Source organism: Scyliorhinus torazame, chromosome 8 (genome assembly GCF_047496885.1).
Source record: "Scyliorhinus torazame isolate Kashiwa2021f chromosome 8, sScyTor2.1, whole genome shotgun sequence".
Taxonomy (NCBI): domain Eukaryota; kingdom Metazoa; phylum Chordata; class Chondrichthyes; order Carcharhiniformes; family Scyliorhinidae; genus Scyliorhinus; species Scyliorhinus torazame.
Window position 1 is genome coordinate 277,656,855 of NC_092714.1, and position 24,300 is coordinate 277,681,154.

The following is a 24,300-nucleotide window of genomic DNA, read 5'->3' on the forward strand; positions in this document are numbered from 1 at the left end:
TTCTCAGCAGCCTTTGCCTTCACGACCCGAAGCTCCTGCTCCTGGGTCTTTTGCTCCTCCTTTAGCCCTTCAATCGCCTGTAATATCGGGGCCAACAGCTCCTTCTTCATCTCCTTTTAAGTTCTTCCACGCAGCGCCGCAGGAACTCTTGTTGGTCAGGGCCCCATATTAAATTGCCACCTTCCGACGCCATCTTGCTTTGTGCTTGCCTTCCTGGCCGCTGCTCTAGAGGATCCACCGCAATCCGGCCACTTTCCTCTCCTTTTTCCATCCGTGTCCAGGGGGGATTCCCTTCTGGTTTACCGCACAGGGTTTTTAGCCGTTAAAATTGCCGTTGGGGCTCCTATTAAGAGCCCAAAAGTCCGTTCCACCAGGAGCTGCCGAAACGTGCGACTTAGCTGGTCATCGCCGCACCCGGAAGTGTAAAAAGTATCTTTGATCTAAACTTTCTAATCCAACTAAATATTTGTTTTGACATGACTTCATCTCATTGATCTGATTACATTGTTTCCTTTGTGATGTTCAAAATGCTTTGACTTCAAGAGGTGTTACTTTTGGTTTGGTTCCTGCCATTTCTATAGTTTTATTTTCCAATTGTGTCCTCAGCTCATAATTTTGACTTTGATTTTGGCTTTGAATTATGTTTCTCGTAGACTGATAGTCTCCAGTTTTCTTTAATTTACCTGGTTTAGCAAATTTTCACACCTAGAATTATCACCAAATTCAACTGAACCTCATCCTTTCTTCCAGCTGCTAACTAAGATAGTTACTTTCAATGAAGGTGTGAGCCATTGTTTTTGGCTTCATTCAAAATCCTGTTTGTCTTGTTTGCTAAGCCTGCTTGACCAAGGCTATCTGCATTTTACAATCCTCCTAGCAGCTGCTGTTAACCCTTTGTGGGATCTTTCCCTGTATCCTCACATGTTTCTCTCAGACCAGATATTGCCAGACTTCCATGTTTCAAATGACACATCTTTCCATATTTTCAATTACAGGTCCTAGCACATAACCCTGCGGTACCCCACTATTGGCTGCATGCCAATTAGAAAAATACACATTTATTCCAACCTTTTGCTTTCTGTCTGCTAACCAGCTTTCTATCCATCTCAAGACACTACCCGTAATCCGATGCACTTTAACTTTAATCTGCTCTGTGAGACCTTGTCGAAAGTCTTAACTAAACCACATCCACCTTGGTCAACTCTTACTAGTTACATCTTCAAAGAATTCTAGTAGATTTGTCGAGCATGATTTTCCTTTCATAAATCCATGCTGACTTTGTCTGATTACACTGCTTTCAAAATGCTGTGGTATGAAATCCTTGATCGTAGAATTTACAGTGCAGAGGAGGCCATTTGGCCCATTGAGCCTGCACCGTCCCTTTGAAAGAGCAGCCTACCCAAGCCCACACCTCCACCCTATCCCCGTAATCCAGTAACCCCGCCTTACCTTTTTGGACACTAAGGGCAATTTATCACGGCCAATCCACCTGAGCTGCACATCTTTGGACTGGGAGGGAACCGAAGCACCGGAGGAAACCCACGCAGACACAGGGAGAATGTGCAGACTCCGCACAGACAGTGACCAAAACCGGGAATCGAACCTGGAGCTCCGAAGCAACTGTGCTAACCACTGTGCTGCCATGCCGCCCGTGGACTCCAGCTGGGCAGCACGGTGGTGCAGTGGTTAACACTGATGCTCACGGCGTCGAGGTTCCAGGTTCGATCCCGGCTCTGGCCGACTGTCCATGTGGAGTTTGCACATTCTCCCCGTGTTTGCGTGGGTTTCACCCCCACAACCCAAAGATGTGCAGGCCATGCTAAATTGCCCCTCACTGGTTTATAGCTCCCTGTTTTCTCTCTACCTCCCTTTTTGAATAGCGGGGTTATATTTGCTACCCTTCAACCTGCAGGAACCATTCCAGAACCATTTTGGAAAATGACCACCAATGGATCTACTATTCTTTCTAGGGCCACCTCCTTAAATACTCTGGGATGAAGATTATCAGGCCCTGGAGATCTGTCCACCTTCAATCCCATTAATTTCCATAAAATCATTTCTTTACTAATACTAATTCCCTTCAATTCCTCAGTAAAACTTGTGTTTCTCAGGACTACCGGTACATGGTTCATGTCTTCCTTTGTGAAGACAGAAGCAAAGTACGAATTTCGTTCCTCAGCCATTTCTTTGTTCCCTGTTATGAATTCCCCCGTTTCTGATTGTAAGGGGCCTACATTAGTTTTTATCAATCTTTTTTTCTTTACATACCTATTGAAACATTTGCAGTCAGTTTTTATGTTTATTGCTAGTTTTTTTTTTTCAAATTGTATTTTCCCCTTCTTAATCAATCCCTTGGTCTACCTTTGCTGAAATTTAACTATTCCCAATCCTCCGGTTTATTGCTTTTTCTAATTAATTTGTATGAGTCTTCTTTGAATCTAATGCTATGTCTAATTTCCCTTGAAGCCATGGTTTGGCCACAGTTCCCTTTCTACTCTTGCACTAAATAAGAATAAACAGCTTTTGGAGTTCACCTATTTGTTCATTGAATACCTGCAATTGGCTGTCCGCTGTCCTTTCAGTAATGTTTCCCAGTCCGTCATAGCCAGCTCATACATCATATCTCATTTATTGAGGTTTGAGACCCTGGGTCAAAATTCTCCGGTATCGACGCGATGTCCGCCGACTGGTGCCCAAAACGGCGCAAATCAGTCGGGCATCGCGCCGCCCCAAAGGTGCGGAATGCTCCGCATCTTTGGGGGCCGAGCCCCAACCTTAAGGGGCTCGGCCCGCGCTGGACAAATTTCCGCCCCGCCAGCTGGCGGAAAAGGCCTTTGGTGCCCCGCCAGCTGGCGTGGAAATGACATCTCCGGGCGGCGCATGCGCAGGAGCGTTAGCGGCCGCTGGCGGCATTCCCGCGCATGCGCAGTGGAGGGAGTCTCTTCCGCCTCCGCCATGGTAGAGACCGTGGCGAAGGCGGAAGGAAAAGAGTGCCCCCACGGCACAGGCCCGCCCGCGGATCGGTGGGCCCCGATCGCGGACCAGGCTACCGTGGGGACACCCCCCCCCCCCCCCCCCCCCCCCCCCCCCGGGGCCAGATTCTCTCTCTCTCCTCCCCCCCCCCCCCCCCCCCGAGTCCGCCCGCGCTGCCTTGTCCCGCCGGTATGGTAGGTGGTTTAATCTACGCCGGCGGGACAGGCATTTTAGCTGCTGGACTTCGGGCCGGAGAATCGCGGGGGGGGGGGGGGGCCGCCACCCGGCGCGGTGTGATTCCCGCCCCCGCCGAATATCCGGTGCCGGAGAATACGGCAACCGGCGGGGGCGGGATTCACGCCAGCCCCCAGCGATTCGCCGACCCGGTGGGGGGTCGGAGAAACTCGCCCCTGGTCTCCGAATCAACTACCTCACTTTGTCCACCCTTAAGATCTCCCCCAGTAATCTTTCCCTTTCCTTGGCCTCTGTTTTCCCTTTGTGGGCCCTGATGGAGATCAGCTCTCCTCTGACCACCGCCTTTAGTGCTTCCCATACCACTCCCACTCGGACCTCCCCGTCGTCATTGGCCTCCAGGTATCTCTCGACACATCCTCGCACTCTTCCACAAACTCCCTCATCCGCCAACAATCCCACATCTAATCGCCAGAGTGCACGCTGCTCCCTCTCCTCTCCTAGTTCCAGGTCCACCCAATGTGGGGCATGATCCGAGATAGCTATGGCTGAATACTCAGTTTCTTCCACCCTCGAGATCAACGACCTTCCCAAAACAAAAAAATCTATCCGGGAGTACACCTTATGACATTGGGAGAAGAAGGAGAACTCCCTGGCCTTCGGTCTAAGAAATCGCCGTGGATCCACTCCCCCCATTTGGTCCATAAACCCCTTAAGCACCTTGGCCGCTGCCGGCCTTCTTCCGGTCTTAGATCTGGATCTATCTAACCCTGGGTCCAGCACGGTGTTGAAGTCTCCCCCCATTATCAAGTTTCCTACCTCCAGGTCCGGTATACGTCCCAGCATCCGCTTCATGAATCCCGCATCATCCCAATTCGGGGCATATACGTTAACCAACACGACCTCCATTCCCTCCAGCCTGCCACTCACCATCACATATCTGCCTCCACTATCTGCTACAATGCTCCTTGCTTCAAATGATACCCGTTTCCCCACCAGTATGGCCACCCCTCTATTCTTTGCATCCAGCCCTGAATGGAACACCTGTCCCACCCATCCTTTCCTTAACCTAACTTGGTCTGCCACCTTCAGGTGCATCTCCTGGAGCATAGCCACTTCGGCCCTCAGTCCTTTCAAGTGCGCGAACACTCGGGCCCTTTTTATCGGTCCATTTAGGCCTCTCACGTTCCACGTGATCAGCCGCACTAGGGGGCTACCTGCCCCCTTCCCGTGTCGACTAGCCATCACCCTCTCTAGGCCAGTCCCACGTCCCGATTCCGCGCTCCCACCCTTTCTTTAGCCAGTTCCTCTTTGATTTCTGCAGCAGCAACCCAGTTATCCTCCCCCCCCCCCCCCCCCCCCCCCGCTAGATCCCCATCTAGCGTGATTGCTCCCCCCATATTACTTCCGCAAGTCAGCTGACTTCAACTGACCCCGGCTTCTCCTGCTCGCTCCTTGACCCCCCCCCCCCCGTGTGGGGAACTCCCATCTACCTTGCGCTTATCTTCCCGCCATCATCTTTCTGGCGCGGGAACATCTCTGTAGCTGTCCTGCCCCTTGTGGCGCAGCTCCCACTCCCATTCCTCATCCTCCGCCTATGTCTCTTCTTTCCCCCCCCACCGGCGCCCACATTTCTTAGTGTCCTTCCCAATTTACATCTCTATATACATCGACAGTGACATTTCCCTCTAATATCAGTCCCTCAGTTCCGATCCAATTTCTCGTCTTTGATAAAGGTCCATGCTTCTTCCGCCGTTTCGAAGTAGTGATGTCTCTCCTGGTACGTGACCCATAGTCGCGCCGGCTGCAGCATCCCGAACTTCACCTTGTGTAACACCTCCTTGGCTCGATTAAAACTCGCCCTCCTTCTCGCCACCTCCGCACTCCAATCCTGGTACACCCGTACCACCGCATTCTCCCATCTACTACTCCGTACCTTTTTGGCCCATCTCAGAACCACTTCTCTATCATTAAAGCGGTGAAATCGCACAATTGTCGCCCTAGGTGGTTCTCCCGCCTTTGGTCTCCTCGCAGGGACCCGATGAGCCCCCTCCACTCCTAAGGGGCCCGAAGGGGCCTCAGCTCCCATCAGCGAGCTTAGCATCGTGCTCACGTAAGCTCCGCAGTCCGCTCCTTCCACTCCCTCAGGGAGACCCAGGATCCGAAGGTTCTTCCTTCGTGCTCTGTTTTCTAGGGCCTCAATCCTTTCAATGCACTTTTTGTGGAGCGCCTCGTGCGTCTGTGCTTTGACCGCCAGGCCCAGGATCTCGTCCTCATTATCCGTCACCTTCTGCTCCACCACGCGGAGCTCTGTCTCCTGGGTCCTTTGTGCCTCCTTAAGCCCCTCAATTGCCTGTAGCATCGAGGTCAGCACCTCCTTCTTAAGTAGCTTCACACACCGTCTTAAGAATTCGTCTTGATCGGGCCCCCATATCGCCTGGGCTTTCTCCGCCGCCATCTTGCTTCTTTTTCCCTCCTGTCCCTATCGTCGAGGATTCTTCGCGATGTAGCCGCCGCCACCGATATTTTTCTCTTTCGTTGGGGGGGACTCCCTATTAACTCACCCCACACTGGGTTTCGTCGTGAAAAAAGTTCCCTTTGGGGCTCTTAAAAGAGCCCGAAGGTCCGTTTGAGCTGGAGCCGCCGAAACGTGCGGCTTAGCTGGGCATCGCCGCAACCGCAAGTCTCTCTATTCCTGACATACCTATAGAAAGCTTTGGGGTTTTCCTTGATCCTACCTGCCAAATACTTCTCGTGTCCCCTCCTTGCTCGTCTTAGCTCACTCTTTAGATCCTTCCTCGCTACCTTGTAACTATCCATCGCCCCAACTGAAACTTCACACCTCATCTTCACATAGGCCTCCTTCTTCCTCTTAACAAGAGATTCCACTTCTTTGGTAAACCACGGTTCCCTCGCTCGACGCCTTCCCCCCTGCCTGACCGGTACATACTTATCAAGAACATGCAGTAGCTGATCCTTGTACAAGCTCCACTTATCCAGTGTGCCCAACACTTGCAGCCTACTTCTCCACCTTATCCCCCCCCCAAGTCACGTCTAATGGCATCATAATTGCCCTTCCCCCAGCTATAACTCTTGCCCTGCGGTGTATACTTATCCCTTTCCATCTTTAACGTAAACGTCACCGAATTGTGGTCACTGTCCCCAAAGTGCTCTCCTACCTCGAAATCCAACACCTGGCCAGGTTCATTACCCAAAACCACATCCAACGTGGCCTCGCCTCTTGTTGGCCTGTCAACATATTGTGTCAGGAAACCCTCCTGCACACACTGTACAAAAAACGACCCATCTAATGTACTCGAACTATATCTTTTCCAGTCAATATTTGGAAAGTCCTCGCCATCCTTTCCTCTACATCCCTAGAACTATTTGGAGGCTTATAGAAAACTCCCAACAGGGTGACCTCTCCTTTCCTGTTTCTAACCTCAGCCCATACTACCTCGGAAGATGAGTCCCCATCTAGCATCCTCTCCGCCACCGTAATACTGCTCTTGACTAGCAGCGCCACACCTCCCCCTCTTTTGCCTCCTTCTCTGAGCTTACCCGGAACCTGCAACATCCATTCCTGTCCCTGCTCTATCCATGTCTCCGAAATGGCCACAACATCGAAGTCCCAGGTACCAACCCATGCTGCCAGTTCCCCTACCTTATTTCGTATCCTCCTGGCATTGAAATAGACACACTTCAAACCACCTACCTGAACACTGGCCCCCTCCTGCGACGTCAAATCTGTGCTCCTGACCTCTATACTCTCATTCTCCCTTACCCTAAAACTACAATCCAGGTTCCCATGCCCCTGCTGCATTAGTTTAACCCCCCCCCCCAAAGAGCACTAACAAATCTTCCCCCCAGGATATTTGTGCCCCTCAGGTTCAGATGTAGACCATCCTGTCTGTAGAGGTCCCACCTTCCCCAGAAAGAGCCCCAGTTATCCAGAAATCTGAATCCCTCCCGCCTGCACCATCCCTGTAGCCACGTGTTTAATTGCTCTCTCTCCCTATTCCTCATCTCACTATCACGTGGCACGGGCAACAACCCAGAGATAACAACTCTGTTTGTTCTAGTTCTGAGCTTCCATCCTAGCTTCCTGAAAGCCTGCCTGACATCCTTGTCCCCTTTCCTACCTATGTCGTTAGTGCCAATGTGGACCACGACTTGGGGCTGCTCCCCCTCCCCCCCCCCCCTAAGGACCAGGAAAACACGATCCGAGACATCACGTACCCTTGCACCTGGGAGGCAACATACCAAACGTGAGTCTCTCACGCTCCCACAAAATCTCCTATCTGTGCCCCTGACTATCGAGTCCCCAATTACTAATGCTCTGCTCCTCTCCCCCCTTCCCTTCTGAGCAACAGGGACAGACTCCTTGCCAGAGGCCCGTACCCCATGGCTTACCCCTGGTAAGTCTTTCCCCCCCCCCACAAGTATCCAAAGCGGTATACTTGTTTCTCAGGGGAACGACCGCAGGGGATCCCTGCACTGACTGCTTTTTCCCAGTCCCTCTTACAGTTACCCACCTATCTCCAATCTTTGGTGTAACTAATCCCCTGAAGCTGCTATCTATGACCCCTTCTGCCTCCCGAATGATCCGAAGTTCTTCCAACTCCAGCTCCAGTTCCCTAACTCGGTCTTGGAGGAGCTGGAGATGGCAGCACTTCCTGCAGGTAAAATCAGCAGGGATACTAACGGCATCCCTCACCTCAAACATCCTGCAGGGGAATATTGCACTCCCTTCCCTGCCTTCCCTCTAACTTTCTACCAAGATCTGGCTAACAGCTAAATTAAATTTTTTAAAAATAATAATAATAATAAAATATGGTACTTGCCTCACACCAATGGGTTTTATTATTAGGTTAGAGGAGGAGGGCGGGTGAGAGACACTACACGTGTAGTGTCTTGGGTTTCCTCTCCACCAGAATTTATTGGTGAGGGTCTTCCCAGAAGTCCGCGGGTCGAATTTCCTGTTCCCGCCTTAAACACTAAAAAAAATTTTAAAAACAGCAAAGAGGGACCGAAAACGGGACCAGCTAAGTGTTTACCACTGAAATTGACTAGCCTGCTCCTGTGAAGGTCTCCCAGAAATCACTAACGCACCGCTCCCGCTGAAATCGACTGGCCTGCTCCTGCAAAGACAAGTGTTTTTAAAGGAGAAACTTACCTCCCAGAAATCACTTGCGCACTGCTCCCGCTGAAATTGACTAGCCTGCTCCGCTCCCGCTGAAATCGACTGGCCTGCTCCTGCAAAGACAAGTGTTTTTAAAGGAGAAACGTACCTGCCAGAAATCACTTGCGCACTGCTCCCGCTGAAATTGATTAGCCTGCTCCGCTCCCGCTGAAATCGATGGGGTACACGGCTGCTACTGTGTCGGTGGTACGAGTGAATGTTTATGAAAGGGGTGCCAATCAAGCGGGCTGCTTTGTCTTGGATGGTGTCGATTTTCTCGAGTGCTGTTGGTGCTGCACACGCCAAGGCAAATGGGCGGACACATTGGTACCAACGACATCTGTCTGTCCTTCGAAAAAACTGAATATCCCTCAATGTTTAGTTCCCATCCTTGGTCACCTTGGAGCCATGTCTCCGTAATCCCAACTATATCATATCCTTTTACATCTATCTGCGCAACTAATTCATCCATTTTATTTTGAATGCTCCGCTTATTCAGGTGCAAAACCTTAAGGCTAGTCCTTTTAACATTCCTTGACCCGTCCCTACTATTTTTACAGTGTCAATAACTGATCCAGGCCCTTGATTTCTCTGCCTATCACTTTTCGTATTCTCCTTTCTGCCTTTTTCTCTTGTTCTTAATTCCCCCTGCTCTGAATCCTTACATAGGTTCCCGTTCCCCTGCCATATTAGTTTCAACCCTCCCCAACCGTTTTAGCAAGTACTCCTTCCCTGCCCCCCCCAGGCCTGTCCAGTTTATACAGGCCCCACCTCCCCAGAACTAGTCTCAATGTCCCAAGAATATGAAACCCCCTCACACCATCTCTTCAGCCACACATTTTTCCAACACATCCTATTATTTCTACTAGCGCGTGGCACTGGTAGTAATCCTGAGATCAATCCCTTTTGAGGTCCGACTTCTCAATTTTCTTCCTAACTCCCTATATTCTGCTTTTGGGACCTCATCCCTTTTTTTTAAACCTATGTCATTGGTACCAATGTGTGTCCGCCCATTTGCCTTGGCGTGTGCAGCACCAACAGCACTCGAGAAAATCGACACCATCCAAGACAAAGCAGCCCGCTTGATTGGCACCCCTTTCATAAACGTTCACTCGTACCACCGACACAGTAGCAGCTGTGTGTACCATCTACAAGGTGTACTGCAGGAACTCGCCCTGGCTCCTCAGGCAGCACCTTCCAAACCCACGACCACTACCATCGAGAAGGACAAGGGCAGCAGATACCTGGAAACACCACAGCTGAAGGTTCCCCTCCAAGTCACTCACCACCCTGACTCGGAAATATATCGCCGTTCCTTCACTGTCGCTGGAGCAAAATCCTGGAACTCCCTCCCTAACAGCACTGTGGATGTACCGACACCACTTGGACTGCAGCAGTTCAAGAAGGCAGCTTACCGTCACCTTCGCAAGGACAATTAGGGATGGGCAACAAATACTGGCTCAGCCAGCGAAGCCTATATCCCATTTAAAAGAAAATAATTGAAGAAAGTGGTGGTGATCAGCCTGTATAAGATTCCATTCAGTACATTTTTGGAGCTATTGTGATCACCATAGAAACATAGAACATTACAGCGCAGTACAGGCCCTCGATGTTGCGCCGACCTGTGAAACCACTCTAAAGCCCATTTACACTATTCCCTTATCGTCCATATGTCTATCCAATGACCATTTGAATGCCCTTAGTGTTGGCGAGTCCGCTACTGATGCAGGCAGGGCATTCCACGCCCTTACTACTCTTTGAGTAAAGAACCTACCTCTGACATCTGTCTTATATCTTATCTCCCCTCAATTTAAAGCTATGTCCCCTCGTGCTAGACATCACCATCCGAGGAAAAAGGCTCTCACTGTCCACCCTATCCAATCCTCTGATCATCTTGTTTGCCTCAATTAAGTCACCTCTTAACCTTCTTCTCTCTAACGAAAACAGCCTCAAGTCCCTCCGCCTTTCCTCATAAGATCTTCCCTCCATACCAGGCAACATTCTGGTAAATCTCCTCTGCACCCTTTCCAATGCTTCCACATCCATCCTATAATGCGGCGACCAGAATTGCACGCAATACTCCAAATGCGGCCGCACCAGAGTTTTCTACAGCTGCAACATGACCTCATGGCTCCAAAACTCAATCCCTCTACCAATAAAAGCTAACACACCGTACGCCTTCTTAACAACCCTCTCAACCTGGGTGGCAACTTTCAGGGATCTATGTACATGGACACCGAGATCTCTCTGCTCATCCACACTGCCAAGAATCTTACCATTAGCCCAGTACTCTGTCTTCCTGTTATTCCTTCCAAAATGAATCACCTCACACTTTTCTGCATTAAACTCCATTTGCCACCTCTCAGCCCAACGCTGCAGCTTATCTATGTCCCTCTGTGACTTGTAACATCCGAACACACTGTCCACAACTCCACCGACTTTAGTGTCATCTGCAAATTTACTCACCCATCCTTCTACGCCCTCCTCCAGGTCATTTATAAAAATGACAAACAGCAGTGGCCCCAAAACAGATCCTTGTGGTACACCACTAGTAACTGGACTCCAGTCTGAACATTTCCCATCAACCACCACCCTTTGTCGTCTCCCAGCTAGCCAATTTCTGATCCAAACTGCTAAATCACCCTGAATCCCATGCCTCCGTATTTTCTGCAGTAGCCTACCGTGGGGAACCTTGTCAAATGCTTTACTGAAATCCATATATACCACATCAACTGCTTTACCCTCATCCACCTGTTTGGTCACCTTCTCAAAGAACTCAAGGTTTGTGAGGCACGACCTACCCTTCACAAAACCGTGTTGACTATCTCTAATCAAATTATTGATACTGGGGCCAGAAAACAATGACAAGGCTGAATCCCAGTGTGAGGAGTATGTTGTAAGAAAAGGCAGGAACACTTGAGCTTCTTGCCTTGGAAAGCGTCTCCGAGATGTGATCTTCTACATCTAGGTGATCCCCTACAGTGCAGACTTTGTTTGCACTGAGTGCTGAATTTTGTGCATTTGAGTGCAATAGTGAGAGTTTGGTGACCGAGGGAGTATAAGGCTTCATTTTTATCTAAAGTTTAGTCTTTCTTTTATTTAGTTAATTAGCTTAAAAGTTGCTGTTTGGTTTAGAAGAAGGTGAATTTTCAATCCGCTTTAAACAGGCTTCTACTTGTAGGCACTTGCAGCTGGAGCTTGTTAATTAGTTAATTGGATTAGGCCAGTTTTCAGAGGCTAGATTCACAGTATAAAAGTGATCCCCTACAGTGCAGACTTTGTTTGCACTGAGTGCTGAATTTGGTGCTTTTGGAGTGCTAGAGTAAGAGTTTGGTGACCGAGGGAGTGCTGAATTTGGTGCATTTTGAGTGCTATAGTAAGAGTTTGGTGACCGAGGGAGTTAGGTGAGGAGGGAGTAAGGTGCTCCTTTCATTTTGTTTCCGACATTGCCGCAAAGAGTGCGAAGAGAGCCAGGAGTTTACAGAAAGTGTAGCTGACTGGGAGCAGAGGCGGAGGGTGGAGATCTAGTTAGTCCACACGGCAGCTATATTCTGTAAGGTAAGAGGGGATGGAGGCTAGGCCAGTTGCATGCTCCTCCTGTAGGATGTGGGTGGTGAGGGATACCACTGGTGTCACCGCTGACTATACTTGCGGGAAGTGCACCCAACTTCAGCTCCTCAAAGACCGTGTTAGGGAACTGGAGCTGAAGCTGGATGAATTTCGGATCATCCGGGAGGCAGAGGGGGTGATTGAGAAGAGTTACAGGGAGGTAACCACACCCAAGGTACAGGACAAGAATAGCTGGGTTACAGTCGGGGGGGGGGGGGGGGAAACAAACAGGCAGACAGTGCAGGGATCCCTCGTGGCCGTTCCCCTTCAAAACAAGTATACCGTTTTGGATGCTGTTGGGGGGGATGACCGACTGAGGGAAGGCCCTAGCGGCCAGGTCTCTGGCACTGAGTCTGGCTCTGGGGCTCAGAATGGAAGGGGGGAGAATAGAAAAGCAATAGTTGTAGGAGATTCAATGGTTAGGGGAATAGATAGGAGATTCTGTGGTTGCGAGCGAGACTCCCGGAAGGTATGTTGCCTCCCGGGTGCCAGGGCCAGGGATGTCTCGGATCGTGTCTTCAGGATCCTTAAGGGGGAGGGGGAGCAGCCAGAAGTCATGGTGCACATTGGTACCAACGACATAGGTAGGAAAAGGGGTGTGGCGGTAATAAACTAGTTTAGGGAGTTAGGCTGGAAGTTAAAAGCCAGGACAGACAGAGTTGTCATCTCTGGTTTGTTGCCAGTGCCACGTGATAGCGAGGCTAGGAATAGGGAGAGAGTGCAGCTGAACACGTGGCTGCAGGAATGGTGTAGGAGGGAGGGCCTCAGGTATTTTGATAATTGGAGCGCATTCTGGGGAAGGTGGGACCTGTACAAGCAGGACGGGTTGCATCTGAACCAGAGGGGCACCAATATCCTGGGAGGGAGGTTTTCTAGTACTCTTCGGGAGGGTTTTAACTAATTTGGCTGGGGAATGGGAACTGGATATGTAGTCCAGCAACTAAGGTAGCCGATATTCAGGACGCCAAAGCGTGTAATGAGGCAGTGGGGATGGGAACACTGACAAAGGAAAGTACTTGCAGGCACGGAGATGGGTTGAAGTGTGTATACTTCAACGCAAGAAGCATCAGGAATAAGGTGGGTGAACTTAAGGCATGGATCGGTACTTGGGACTACGATGTGGTGGCCATCACGGAAACTTGGATAGAAGAGGGGCAGAAATGGTTGTTGGAGGTCCCTGGTTATAGATGTTTCAATAAGATTAGGGAGGGTGGTAAAAGAGGTGGGGGGGGTGGCATTATTAATTAGAGATAGTATAACAGCTGCCGAAAGGCAGTTCAAGGAGTATCACCCTATTGAGGCAGTATGGGTTGAAGTCAGAAATAGGAAAGGAGCAGTCACCTTGTTAGGAGTTTTCTATAGTAGCAGAGATGTGGAGCAACAGATTGGGAAACAGATTTTGGAAAGGTGCAGAAGTCATAGGGTAGTAGTCATGGGCGACTTTAACTTCCCAAATATTGAGTGGAAACTCTTTAGATCAAATAGTTTGGATGGGGTGGTGTTTGTGCAGTGTGTCCAGGAAGCTTTTCTAACACAGTATGTAGATTGACCAGAGGAGGGGCAATATTGGATTTAGTATTTGGTAATGAACCAGGGCAAGTGATAGATTTGTTAGTGGGGGAGCATTTTGGAGATAGTGACCACAATTCTGTGACTTTCACTTTAGTAATGGAGAGGGATAGGTACGTGCAACAGGGCAAGGTTTACAATTGGGGGAAGGGTAAATACGATGTTGTCAGACAAGAATTGAAGTGCATAAGTTGGGAACATAGGCTGGCAGGGAAGGACACAAGTGAAATGTGGAACTTGTTCAAGGAGCAGGTGCTACGTGTCCTTGATGTGTATGTTCCTGTCAGGCAGGGAAGAGATGGTCGAGTGAGGGAACCATGGTTGACAAGAGAGGTTGAATGTCTTGTTAAGAGGAAAAAGGAGACTTGTATAAGGCTGAGGAAACAAGGTTCAGACAGGGCATTGGAGGGATACAAGATAGCCAGGAGGGAACTGAAGAAAGGGATTAGGAGAGCTAAGAGAGGGCATGTACAATCTGTGGCAGGTAGGATCAAGGAAACCCCCAAGGCCTTTTACACATATGTGAGAAATATGAGAATGACGAGAGCGAAGGTAGGTCCGATCAAGGACAGTCGCGGGAGATTGTGTATTGAGTCTGAAGAGATAGGAGAGGTCTTGAACGAGTACTTTTCTTCTGTATTTACAAATGAGAGGGGCGATATTGTTGGAGAGGACAGTGTGAAACAGACTGGTAAGCTCGAGGAAATACTTGTTAGGAAGGAAGATGTGTTGGGCATTTTGAAAAACTTGAGGATAGCCAAGTCCCCCGGGCCTGACAGGATATATCCAAGGATTCTATGGGAAGCAAGAGATGAAATTGCAGAGCCGTTGGCAATGATCTTTTCGTCCTCACTGTCAACTGGGGTGGTACCAGGGGATTGGAGAGTGGCGAATGTCGTGCCCCTGTTCAAAAAAGGGACTAGGGATAACCCTGGGATTTACAGGCCAGTTAGTCTTACTTTGGTGGTCGGCAAAGTAATGGAAAGGGTACTGAAGGATAGGATTTCTGAGCATCTGGAAAGACACTGCTTGATTAGGGATAGTCAGCACATAGAACATAGAAAATACAGCACAGAACAGGCCCTTCGGCCCACGATGTTGTGCCAAACCTTTGTCCTAGCACGGATTTGTGAGGGGTAGGTCTTGCCTTACAAGTCTTATTGAATTCTTTGAGGAGGTGACCAAGCATGTGGATGAAGGTAAAGCAGTGGATGTAGTGTACATGGATTTTAGTAAGGCATTTGATAAGGTTCCCCATGGTAGGCTTATGCAGAAAGTAAGGAGGCATGGGATAGTGGGAAATTTGGCCAGTTGGATAACGAATTGGCTAACCGATAGAAGTCAGAGTGGTGGTGGATGGCAAATATTCAGCCTGGATCCCAGTTACCAGTGGCGTACCGCAGGGATCAGTTCTGGGTCCTCTGCTGTTTGTGATTTTCATTAATGACTTGGATGAGGGAGTTGAAGGGTGGGTCAGTAAATTTGCAGACGATACGAAGATTGGTGGAGTTGTGGATAGTGAGGAGGGATGTTGTCGGCTGCAAAGAGACATAGATAGGATGCAGAGCTGGGCTGAGAAGTGGCAGATGGAGTTTAACCCTGAAAAGTGTGAGGTTGTCCATTTTGGAAGGACAAATATGAATGCGGAATACAGGGTTAACGGTAGAGTTCTTGGCAATGTGGAGGAGCAGAGAGATCTTGGGGTCAATGTTCATACATCTTTGAAAGTTGCCACTCAAGTGGATAGAGCTGTGAAGAAGGCCTATGGTGTGCTCGCGTTCATTAACAGAGGGATTGAATTTAAGAGCCGTGAGGTGATGGTGCAGCTGTACAAAACTTTGGTAAGGCCACATTTGGAGTACTGTGTACAGTTCTGGTCGCCTCATTTTAGGAAGGATGTGGAAGCTTTGGAAAAGGTGCAAAGAAGATTTACCAGGATGTTGCCTGGAATGGAGAGTAGGTCTTACGAGGAAAGGTTGAGGGTGCTAGGCCTTTTCTCATTAGAACGGAGAAGGATGAGGGGCGACTTGATAGAGGTTTATAAGATGATCAGGGGAATAGATACAGTAGACAGTCAGAGACTTTTTCCCCGGGTGGAACAAACCATTACAAGGGGACATAAATTTAAGGTGAAAGGTGGAATATATAGGAAGGATATCAGAGGTAGGTTCTTTACCCAGAGAGTAGTGGGGGCATGGAATGCACTGCCTGTGGAAGTAGTTGAGTCGGAAACATTAGGGGCCTTCAAGCAGCTATTGGATAGGTACATGGATTACGGTAAAATGATATAGTGTAGATTTATTTGTTCTGAAGGGCAGCGCGGTAGCATTGTGGATAGCACAATTGCTTCACAGCTCCAGGGTCCCAGGTTCGATTCCGGCTTGGACCACTGTCTGTGCGGAGTCTGCACGTCCTCCCCGTGTCTGCGTGGGTTTCCTCCGGGTGCTCCGGTTTCCTCCCACAGTCCAAATTGCCCTTGGTGTTGGGTGGAAGTGTTGAGTTTGGGTAGGGTGCTCTTTCCAAGAGCTGGTGCAGACTCAAAGGGCCGAATGGCCTCCTTCTGCACTGTAAATTCAATGATAATCTATGATTAATCTAGGACAAAGGTTCGGCACAACATCGTGGGCCGAAGGGCCTGTTCTGTGCTGTATTTTCTATGTTCTATGTTATACTGGAGAGTTAACAAAATGACAGCTGTGGAACTTTACTTCAAATTAAGTTGCTGGAATCTGGCAAGGAGGCACATAGTTCAACCAGTTAGAAAACGGGAAGGATTTAAAACAGGAAATTCTTCCTTACACAAAGCATAATCAATTCTTGGAATAAAACTCTCAGACTGGTGGGGAAGATACTGGAATCAACTGAACTACCTTGGTTCCCAGTAAAGCCATGCCTCAATTAAAAAAAATATGACATTGTTTTCAAATCCTTCCTCTATCCCTTTCGCTGTAACTTCCTCCACACCACAACGTTCGAAATAACTGCGGTTCTCTGATGCTGACCCCGAGTCTGATTACAGTCACAGTACCGTTAGTGGCAATTCTAGAGTTCCTTCTCTAAATATCTCTACCTCACTTTTCTCCTTACAAATAGTGACCGATATACACACGCACCCACACTCTCCTTAAAACTGAGCTCTTTGACCAGACATTTGGTCTCCTGCTCTAATATCTCCTATGTGGCTCAGTGTCAGATTTTGTTTAAAATGCTTCTGTGAAGTGCTTGTTACATTAAAGGTGCGATATATATACAAGTTGATGTGTTGAATCAGTTAAGAGACAATTAAATGCTGCCACAGGAGAGCTGTTGGATTTTTTGGGATGAATGACGAAGAACCAATGGCTTTCATCGCCTTGTATTCCCAGGCCTCTGCTGAATTTTCTCATCACAGCCAAGGAGGCTGTGGCGTTTGCTTCTGTATGGTTCAGCCAGAGAAAGGAAAACTCAGAAGCAATTCCCATTCTGATTGCTGTTTCATATGTATATCTCCCTATGAGTCTCTTGTGTCTCTCAAGATGCAGATATTGGCTGAGATTAAAGTGAACTGTAATGATTTACCCATCTCTGGATCATGTGGAGAATTGCTATTCAGGTCATTTATTAGATTACTCAATTCACCTGCGGAACTGTAGCTCAGTACTTGGGAAGCAGGATAAGGCAACAAAATTGGAGGGATAGATGAAATATCTGCCTGTTAAAAGTCTGAATTACAAAAATTCTAGTTGTAATTTAATTGCTGATTAGTTGTACACTTCTGAAATTTTCACAGAATCTCCGGGATATCAACTGCATGATCAAACAGGGGGAGCGGCTGAGCAGGAAGCGAGCATTCACCATGGAAAGTGACAGCGACTCTCCAGCAAAATGTCTCTGCCAAGATAATGACGACATTTTGTTGAAGCGACTGCAGGATGTGGTCAGCGAGCGGGCAAACCGCTGAAAGCAATGCCATACAACATAACACTTGTTCTGTTTAGGGTTCATTATGTAGAGTTTCTAGAATCAGACTTGTATCAGAATATAGAATATTATTATGTGTGGAAATGCTGGAATCGTCCCACATTCAGCCATCAGGTTGTGCCATGGCCACCAGACCCTTACCTGTACCTTTTCTTTAGACTAATTAGCTATTCATTAGGAATAGACTTTGAATACAAGGGTCATAAGCTACTAAAATGTCCCCTGAAAAGTCTCCTAATCAGAAATCTCTTTCTCTGGGCATGCTGTGTGTGCAACTGTTAATGAAGAGCGAGGATTCAACATTTCATACTAGTGCCAGTTTCCCAGTTGCCTGAGGTATGCTTTGACCTTGTATACGGTTAAATAATAGATTCAGACGTCAGAGAGAGCCTTTGGGATATCTGCAGCTTAGCTTGGCCAGCATGTTTTCAGTGATTGGTTTAGATTTAGGTTGCCGGCAATTACAAGGAAGTTTCAGAAAGCTAAAATGTTATAATTATGTGTAGTTTTTGAATGGATGGGGATCAAGTAAATAAAAACGTAACCAGACTGAGACAGTTTAGCAGCTTATCGGCAAAACGCTACAATTCACCAACACCGCCTGATGCCATGGAATATTCATAACGTGGAATGCACTTTATAATCCCTATCCCCTAAAATAGCTGCAGTGTTCCAATTCACTTATGGAGTTGAATGACTATCCATTCTGACAGTCTATTCAACTACAAAGAACACAGTTGTACTGATCTGTGTGTAGCCCACAAGATGCCTTAGAGCAGTGGATTAATGAAATCTGGTGTCTTTTGTGCGTGTTTATGCTTGTTTAATGGAGGGATCTTGGTGACAGGGAATTGGAACTGTTTCCATTTTGAACACCTTGTTCCAGCATCAGCCATCTTCCGAGTCAGGCAAAGCACCAATGCAGAGTTGCTCTCTCTCCTGTTTGTCCCAATCTACTGCAGCACCAATCTCAGGAGAGCACTTTACTGCATCAATTTGCTCTTTTCTTATTTCACAAAGCCTGCATCCTGTGGCCTCTGGGATTGTCCGAATTAGTGCCAGTTGGTGGCATCAACTATAAAGTGCCTTATTGCCATCTCTGCACTGCCTGATTAACTGAGGTGGGTGGACGTGAATAAAGCACTCATTCCAGTTTACCTTGAGATTGTAATCTTTACTGAGAATCAGTTCTGACTTAACCAGAACAGACCATAGAAAATTCAATGCAGTTGGGAGGTGGTATTAGAATTTTCATCAATCTGTTTCTTTGCGGGTTTATACCCGAATAGGGATAATGAGCAACCGTCTTTCCCATAAACATCTTGCTGAGCTTTCATGCCAAGCTATTGCTCGTTTTCTTCTTTTTTGGTGAGAATTTAAGGAATACATTGGGGTTAAACATTGTCCTGTCACCTGGTACCTGTGTTTGAATGCAACCCAGACAAATGAGAGGAAATTCTCTGTTTTCTACACTTAATGAATTTGGGCAGTTTCGAGTCCCAACTCAAAACTACCTATAAATTGACAGCTTTGATCAGATCACAAAGTTGGCAGCAGTTCAAGAAGACAGCTCACCGCCACCTTCTCGAGTGCAATTCGGGATGGGTAATAAATGCTGACCCAGCCCATAGCCCGTCAAATAATATTTTTAAATGTGGACTCCCATCACAAGTTTAAGAGCTCCCCCGTCCAATTAAGACATTTACGTGTTCAAATCCTTGACATTCAGTTAATGAAGTGTCACGGTGCTGCTGTACAGAGGTACAATGTTCGACAGAATAGAGGGAACATTATTGTGCATCAAACCAAAGTTTTATCTGACCTGGAGTACCTGGTCTGATATTAATGAACACAAAAATTCATATGAAATGTTAAATCTGTGTGAAATAATAAGGATCCTTGCTGATGTTTATTTTCAAACGGTGGGTAACTTTGGGCCACAACAGATTATTAGCTGAGTTTAAGAAATTCACAATGTACTAAGAATACACAGAAGGCCAGTCAGTTTCTGAAAGATAAAGATAGGACGTATATCTTCATTTACCAGTGGTGTTTTGTTTGATCCCTTGTATTACTAATTTCCACCCCCAGCCGTGCACTGGAAAGACTCCAATGTTATTCCATTATTCCACAGATACTTGATTTTATTTTTATTTGTCGGGTGTTACAGCTTCCCATTTGCTTTCTGACGAGCCGCAATGTGTGGTCCATCTTAGCAGATTCCCCGAGTATTTGAGTGCCTCCTGCAAGGTCTGTCTGTCACTATTGCTATAAGCTGCAGTGTTTTATTATATATGTGTGTATATATATATATATATATATATATATATATATTGTGTAGTATCTACACGCGCTTTTCTCTCCTTTCTACATACATTTTCTGCTGGGGGGGAAAAGGTGGATGTTGTTAATTATCATGTATATTTGTACAGAGCTTAAGTTTTAGATTATCCTATGCATTAATATTTGTACTTTTAAAGCTTTGTGTATGGAACTAAGACCATTTCAGCTTTTGAGTGAAAGAAAATGATCAATTCTGATTTGTTTTTTCTTGCCCAGGATTTTAGTTTTTTTTTTTAAGAATTTGTTTTAATCTTCTCTGATTACCACAGCCAGCTATGTCCCTAGACCAGGGAGGTACATGGAGGAGAGGACAAACAAGTGAAGACCACCTGTCCTTTCTCCTTTACTTCTGTTGGGAAGACAATCTCCACTGCTCAGCAGCTTCGCTTCGAACACTCAATTCTCATGAGGCAGCCCATTGTTTGGTAGTGAAGTTCATTTTATCAATTTTACTTCTGGAGTCTAGAGATGGGTGATGTGGAAAACATTTTTGAGGGTATTTAAATGTTTCCGATGTCCTAAACATCTAGGCATGGAATTTCTACCAGTGTTCCCAATCGCCATGAATGTGACAGAAATCCAAGAGGAATGTCATGAATTGCTATTTGCATTGTTTCAGCAGGGTTTCCTGTCAACGTTTTGTGAGAGATTGGGAGAAATTCCCATATTTCTACCTCCTAATCTCCAGAGAGCTATATGGTAAATGGTAATAATCATTGATCCAGTTATCGGGCAAATTCTTGCTATTATGCTTACAGTGTTGCTAATATATAGCAGTCAGAGGAACTATTCTCCTCTTCCTCTAACATAATGTGAGCTTAGAAATTTTCCCAATTCCCCTCCTCTGCCCACCAGGAATTGACAGCTTGTTGTGATGTGCAAGGTTTCTGATGAGAAAAATGGTCAAACAATGAGCAGAACTGGGGTATTGTGTTTTTTGTTGAATACTAAAACATTTTATGATAACTTACAAAGATTTCCATTTGTGTAAAGTGCGCTTTTTACCTGTGTGACAAGTGACACTGCCAGTTTAAATAGATCTTCTATTTTTGGGACTTTGTTTTAGTAAAAGAAAAATATTTACCACCAATCATTCTATATTCTCTTGTTTCTTTCAAGGTAGATTGCTCAGAACCTTCATTCGCAGGCGCATTTCTTATGTTCTATTAGATTTCTGTTGGATCGTTTCACTATTGAGTCATACAGCACAATTAACGGTCCTACAGCCCACCATGTCTGTGCCAACAATCAATACCAATCTATCCCAATTCCATTTACCAGCACTTGGTCCATCGTCTGCTATGCCGTAGAGATTTAAGTGCTTGTCCAGATGGTGCGGCAACCAGAACTGCACAGATGAAAAATATTAATTTAAGACCTCACCACGTCCTCTGGCTCCACACACAGAATAGTCCCTAATGGGCCCCACTCTTGCCCTCGCCATCCTCTTGCTCTCAATAAACATAAGATGCCTCGGGCAGCACATTGGCTCAGTGGATAGCACAGATGCCTCACGGCGCCGAGGTCCCAGGCCCTGGGTCACTGTCCGTGTGGAGTTTGCACATTCTCCCCGTGTTTGCGTGGATTTCGCCCCCACAACCCAAAGATGTGCAGGGTAGGTGGATTGGCCATGCTAAATTGCCCCTTGGAAAAAAAATGAATTGGGCACTCTAAATTTTAAAAAAAATAAAAACATAAGATGCCTTGGGGCTTTCCTTAATCCTGTCTGCTAATGCGTGGCTGCTCTTTGCCCTCATTTTATAAGCAACCCACTATATTCCTGAAGGGCCTCCCTCATTTTTAGTGCTCTATATACTTCCTTTTTTTCTTTATCAAACCCTCAATATACTTTGAAATCCAGGGTTCCCTGGACTTGCCAATGTTTTACATGGATTTATGGCTTTTTACAAATACTTGCACCTAACATTTGCTATTTATTCCAGTAATGATGCCAGTGGTGGTTGAGTGGGTAACATTCCTGCCTCTGTCAGAAGGTCATGGATTCAAGTCCCACTTGAAGAGCATAATCACACTGCACTGTCAAAACTGGCATTTCTTTGAAAGAGCTATTACATTTACTATGATCTCCATAGAGACTGATAACTTTTAAAGAGAGGTGAATTTCCCAGTGACTGGCAACCTGGTGGACAGGATTTCACATTTAAGACTTGTACTGCAACAAACACAAAATCAACATAGGTCAAATATTACTTAACAAGCAACTAATTAAATGAGCTGAAGAAAACATACTTTATGATTAACTAACTAATGTAATTAAATATGGCTTTTCCTTTCACTTCTGGCAGGCTTATAGTTCCAAAGCATCTCCCAGCTCTCCATCAGGCTCGCATCTCCCTACCATGTTAGTTTGAAACTTCCAGTGTCCTTTAAAAACCACTCTACTCAGACCAGGTTCTCTGGATCCAATTTAAAACAGCAAGATCCACCCCGGCAACTCCCTCGTCCCCCAAATCACCACAAACCCTGGTTTCCTTTTGCACAGAAAGCAAACTCTTAAAAGGATCTTGCTTGGACAGTAATGTGAAATAGTCCACCTGCTTCCCCACAGCAGTATCATCTTTAGTCTCTCTACTTCTCAAAAAGCAGCTGTCCTTTTCCTGTCAGACATTGTTGAAATGTGTGTTAAGTTTGTCATTTAGCATTTCAATAGGTTTATGATCTGGTTTCTCTCCCCATAGTAACCGGAACACACGAACATGTCCAAACTGGGGTGGTTATCGTCTTAGGGTACGGTTGTAAAACCTTGTGTCTGTTATGTATTTACTTTTTTGATCCCTGCCCTGCAGGCTGCCTTTAATCTACAGTTCTGGAATGCACTGCCTGGGAGAGTGGTAGAGACGGGATGCCTCACATCCTTTAAAAAGTATCTGGATGACACCATAAATTCAAGGCTATGGACCAAGCGCTGACAAGTGGGATTAGATGGGCAAGTCAGGACCTTTCGTGCGTCGGTACAGACTCGATGGGCCGAAGGGCCTCTTCACTATAATATTCTATGATTCTTGCTGGCTGATGCCACACAAACTTTTGCTTAAACTACAGACTTTAGGTAAATTGAAACGCCCCTGGTCTAATGGACTAGCCAGGACTTCCCCTTTGGGTTCAGTGGCAGCGCACATGATGTCAGTTTGACAGACTTGGCAAGCAGCCAATCTGAGATTCGCAGCCATTTCCTGTTGTTTGCGATTGGCGGAGCCATTCAGAATCTTCCAGAAGAAAGGTGGGCCATGTGACGAGTTCAATTTCTTCATGACTTCTGTGGGAAGACAGGAAGTCTTTCTCTCCTCTCTGCCAGACAATTTTAATAATAATCTTTATTGTCACAAGTAGGCTTACATTAATACTGGAGTGAAGTTACTGTGAAAAGCCACCAGTCGCCACATTCCGGCGCTTGTTCGGGTACACGAAGGGAGAATTCAGAATGTCCAATTCACCTAACGAGCACGTCTTTCGGGACTTGTGGGAGGAAACTTGGTAATTTGGTGCAGTGAGTTAATTCGTTGCAGAGTGGGAGAAGGTGCTTTTTCCCTACCCTTTTGTTCTCTTTCTTCTGGCCTGTAACTTAATCTGCAGGGAGAGAACCAGGGAGCATCCTGGGAAGGTAAGTTATTTTTATTAGCTTTTCAAATTGCATGGGGGGAAAGCTGAAGTGACATCACAGTAAAGCTGTGACCTGATTGGCTGGTTGGGAATCTTAAATTTGAAAAAAAAAATAATATTGCAAAACAAATCTTAGTGATTAACTAGATAGTGGAGTAACTAACCCTGAGGGCAGTGATCGGCATTTAGCATTTAATTTTACAGTAAAAATCATCTAGCGTCAGGGCCATATAGTTAATTGTAACTCAATCTAACAACAATGCAAGCGTAACAGCCTACCCGAACAGGCGCCGGAATGTGGCGACTAGCGGCTTTTCACAGTAACTTAATTTGAAGCCTACTTGTGACAATAAGCGATTTTCATTTCATTAGTGCTTAAATGTCACTCAGCGGGGTGCAGTGCTCCAACTGTGAGATGTGGCAGATCTGTGATGCTTCAGCGTTCCGGTTGACTACATCTGCAGCAAGTGTAACCAATGGCAGCTCCTCACAGACCACGTGGTTTGGTTGGAGCAGCAATTGGATGCACTTAGGAGCATGCAGGTGGTGGAAAGCGTCATAGATAGGAGTTCTAGAGATGTCACACCCAAGGGGCAGGCAGTCAGTGCAGGAATCCCTTGTGGTTGTCCCCCTCTCGAACAGGTATACCGCTTTGGATACTGTTGGGGGGGAATAGTATCAGGGGAAAACAGCAGCAGCCAGAGCAGTGGCACCATGGCTGGCTCTGATGTTCAGCAGGGAGGGTCAAAGCGCAGAAAGGCAATAGTCATTGGGGACTCTATAGTCAGGGGCACAGATAGACACTTCTGTGGACGTGAAAGAGACTCCAGGATGGTATGTTGCCTCCCTGG

General features: G+C 46.9%; 1 protein-coding gene across 6 annotated transcripts in view; it reads left to right on the plus strand.

The window, feature by feature from the left end:
* Positions 1–20,918, plus strand: part of rbl1 (retinoblastoma-like 1 (p107)) — a 133,928-nt gene extending 113,010 nt beyond the window's left edge. For all 6 annotated transcript variants that reach the window (XM_072515382.1, XM_072515380.1, XM_072515381.1 and 3 more), the window contains one exon: positions 17,295–20,918. In XM_072515382.1, coding sequence (XP_072371483.1) covers positions 17,295–17,465 — 171 coding nt within the window. In that variant the 3' untranslated portion in view covers positions 17,466–20,918. The remainder of the gene's footprint in view (positions 1–17,294) is intronic.
* The last annotated feature ends 3,382 nt before the right edge of the window (positions 20,919–24,300 follow it).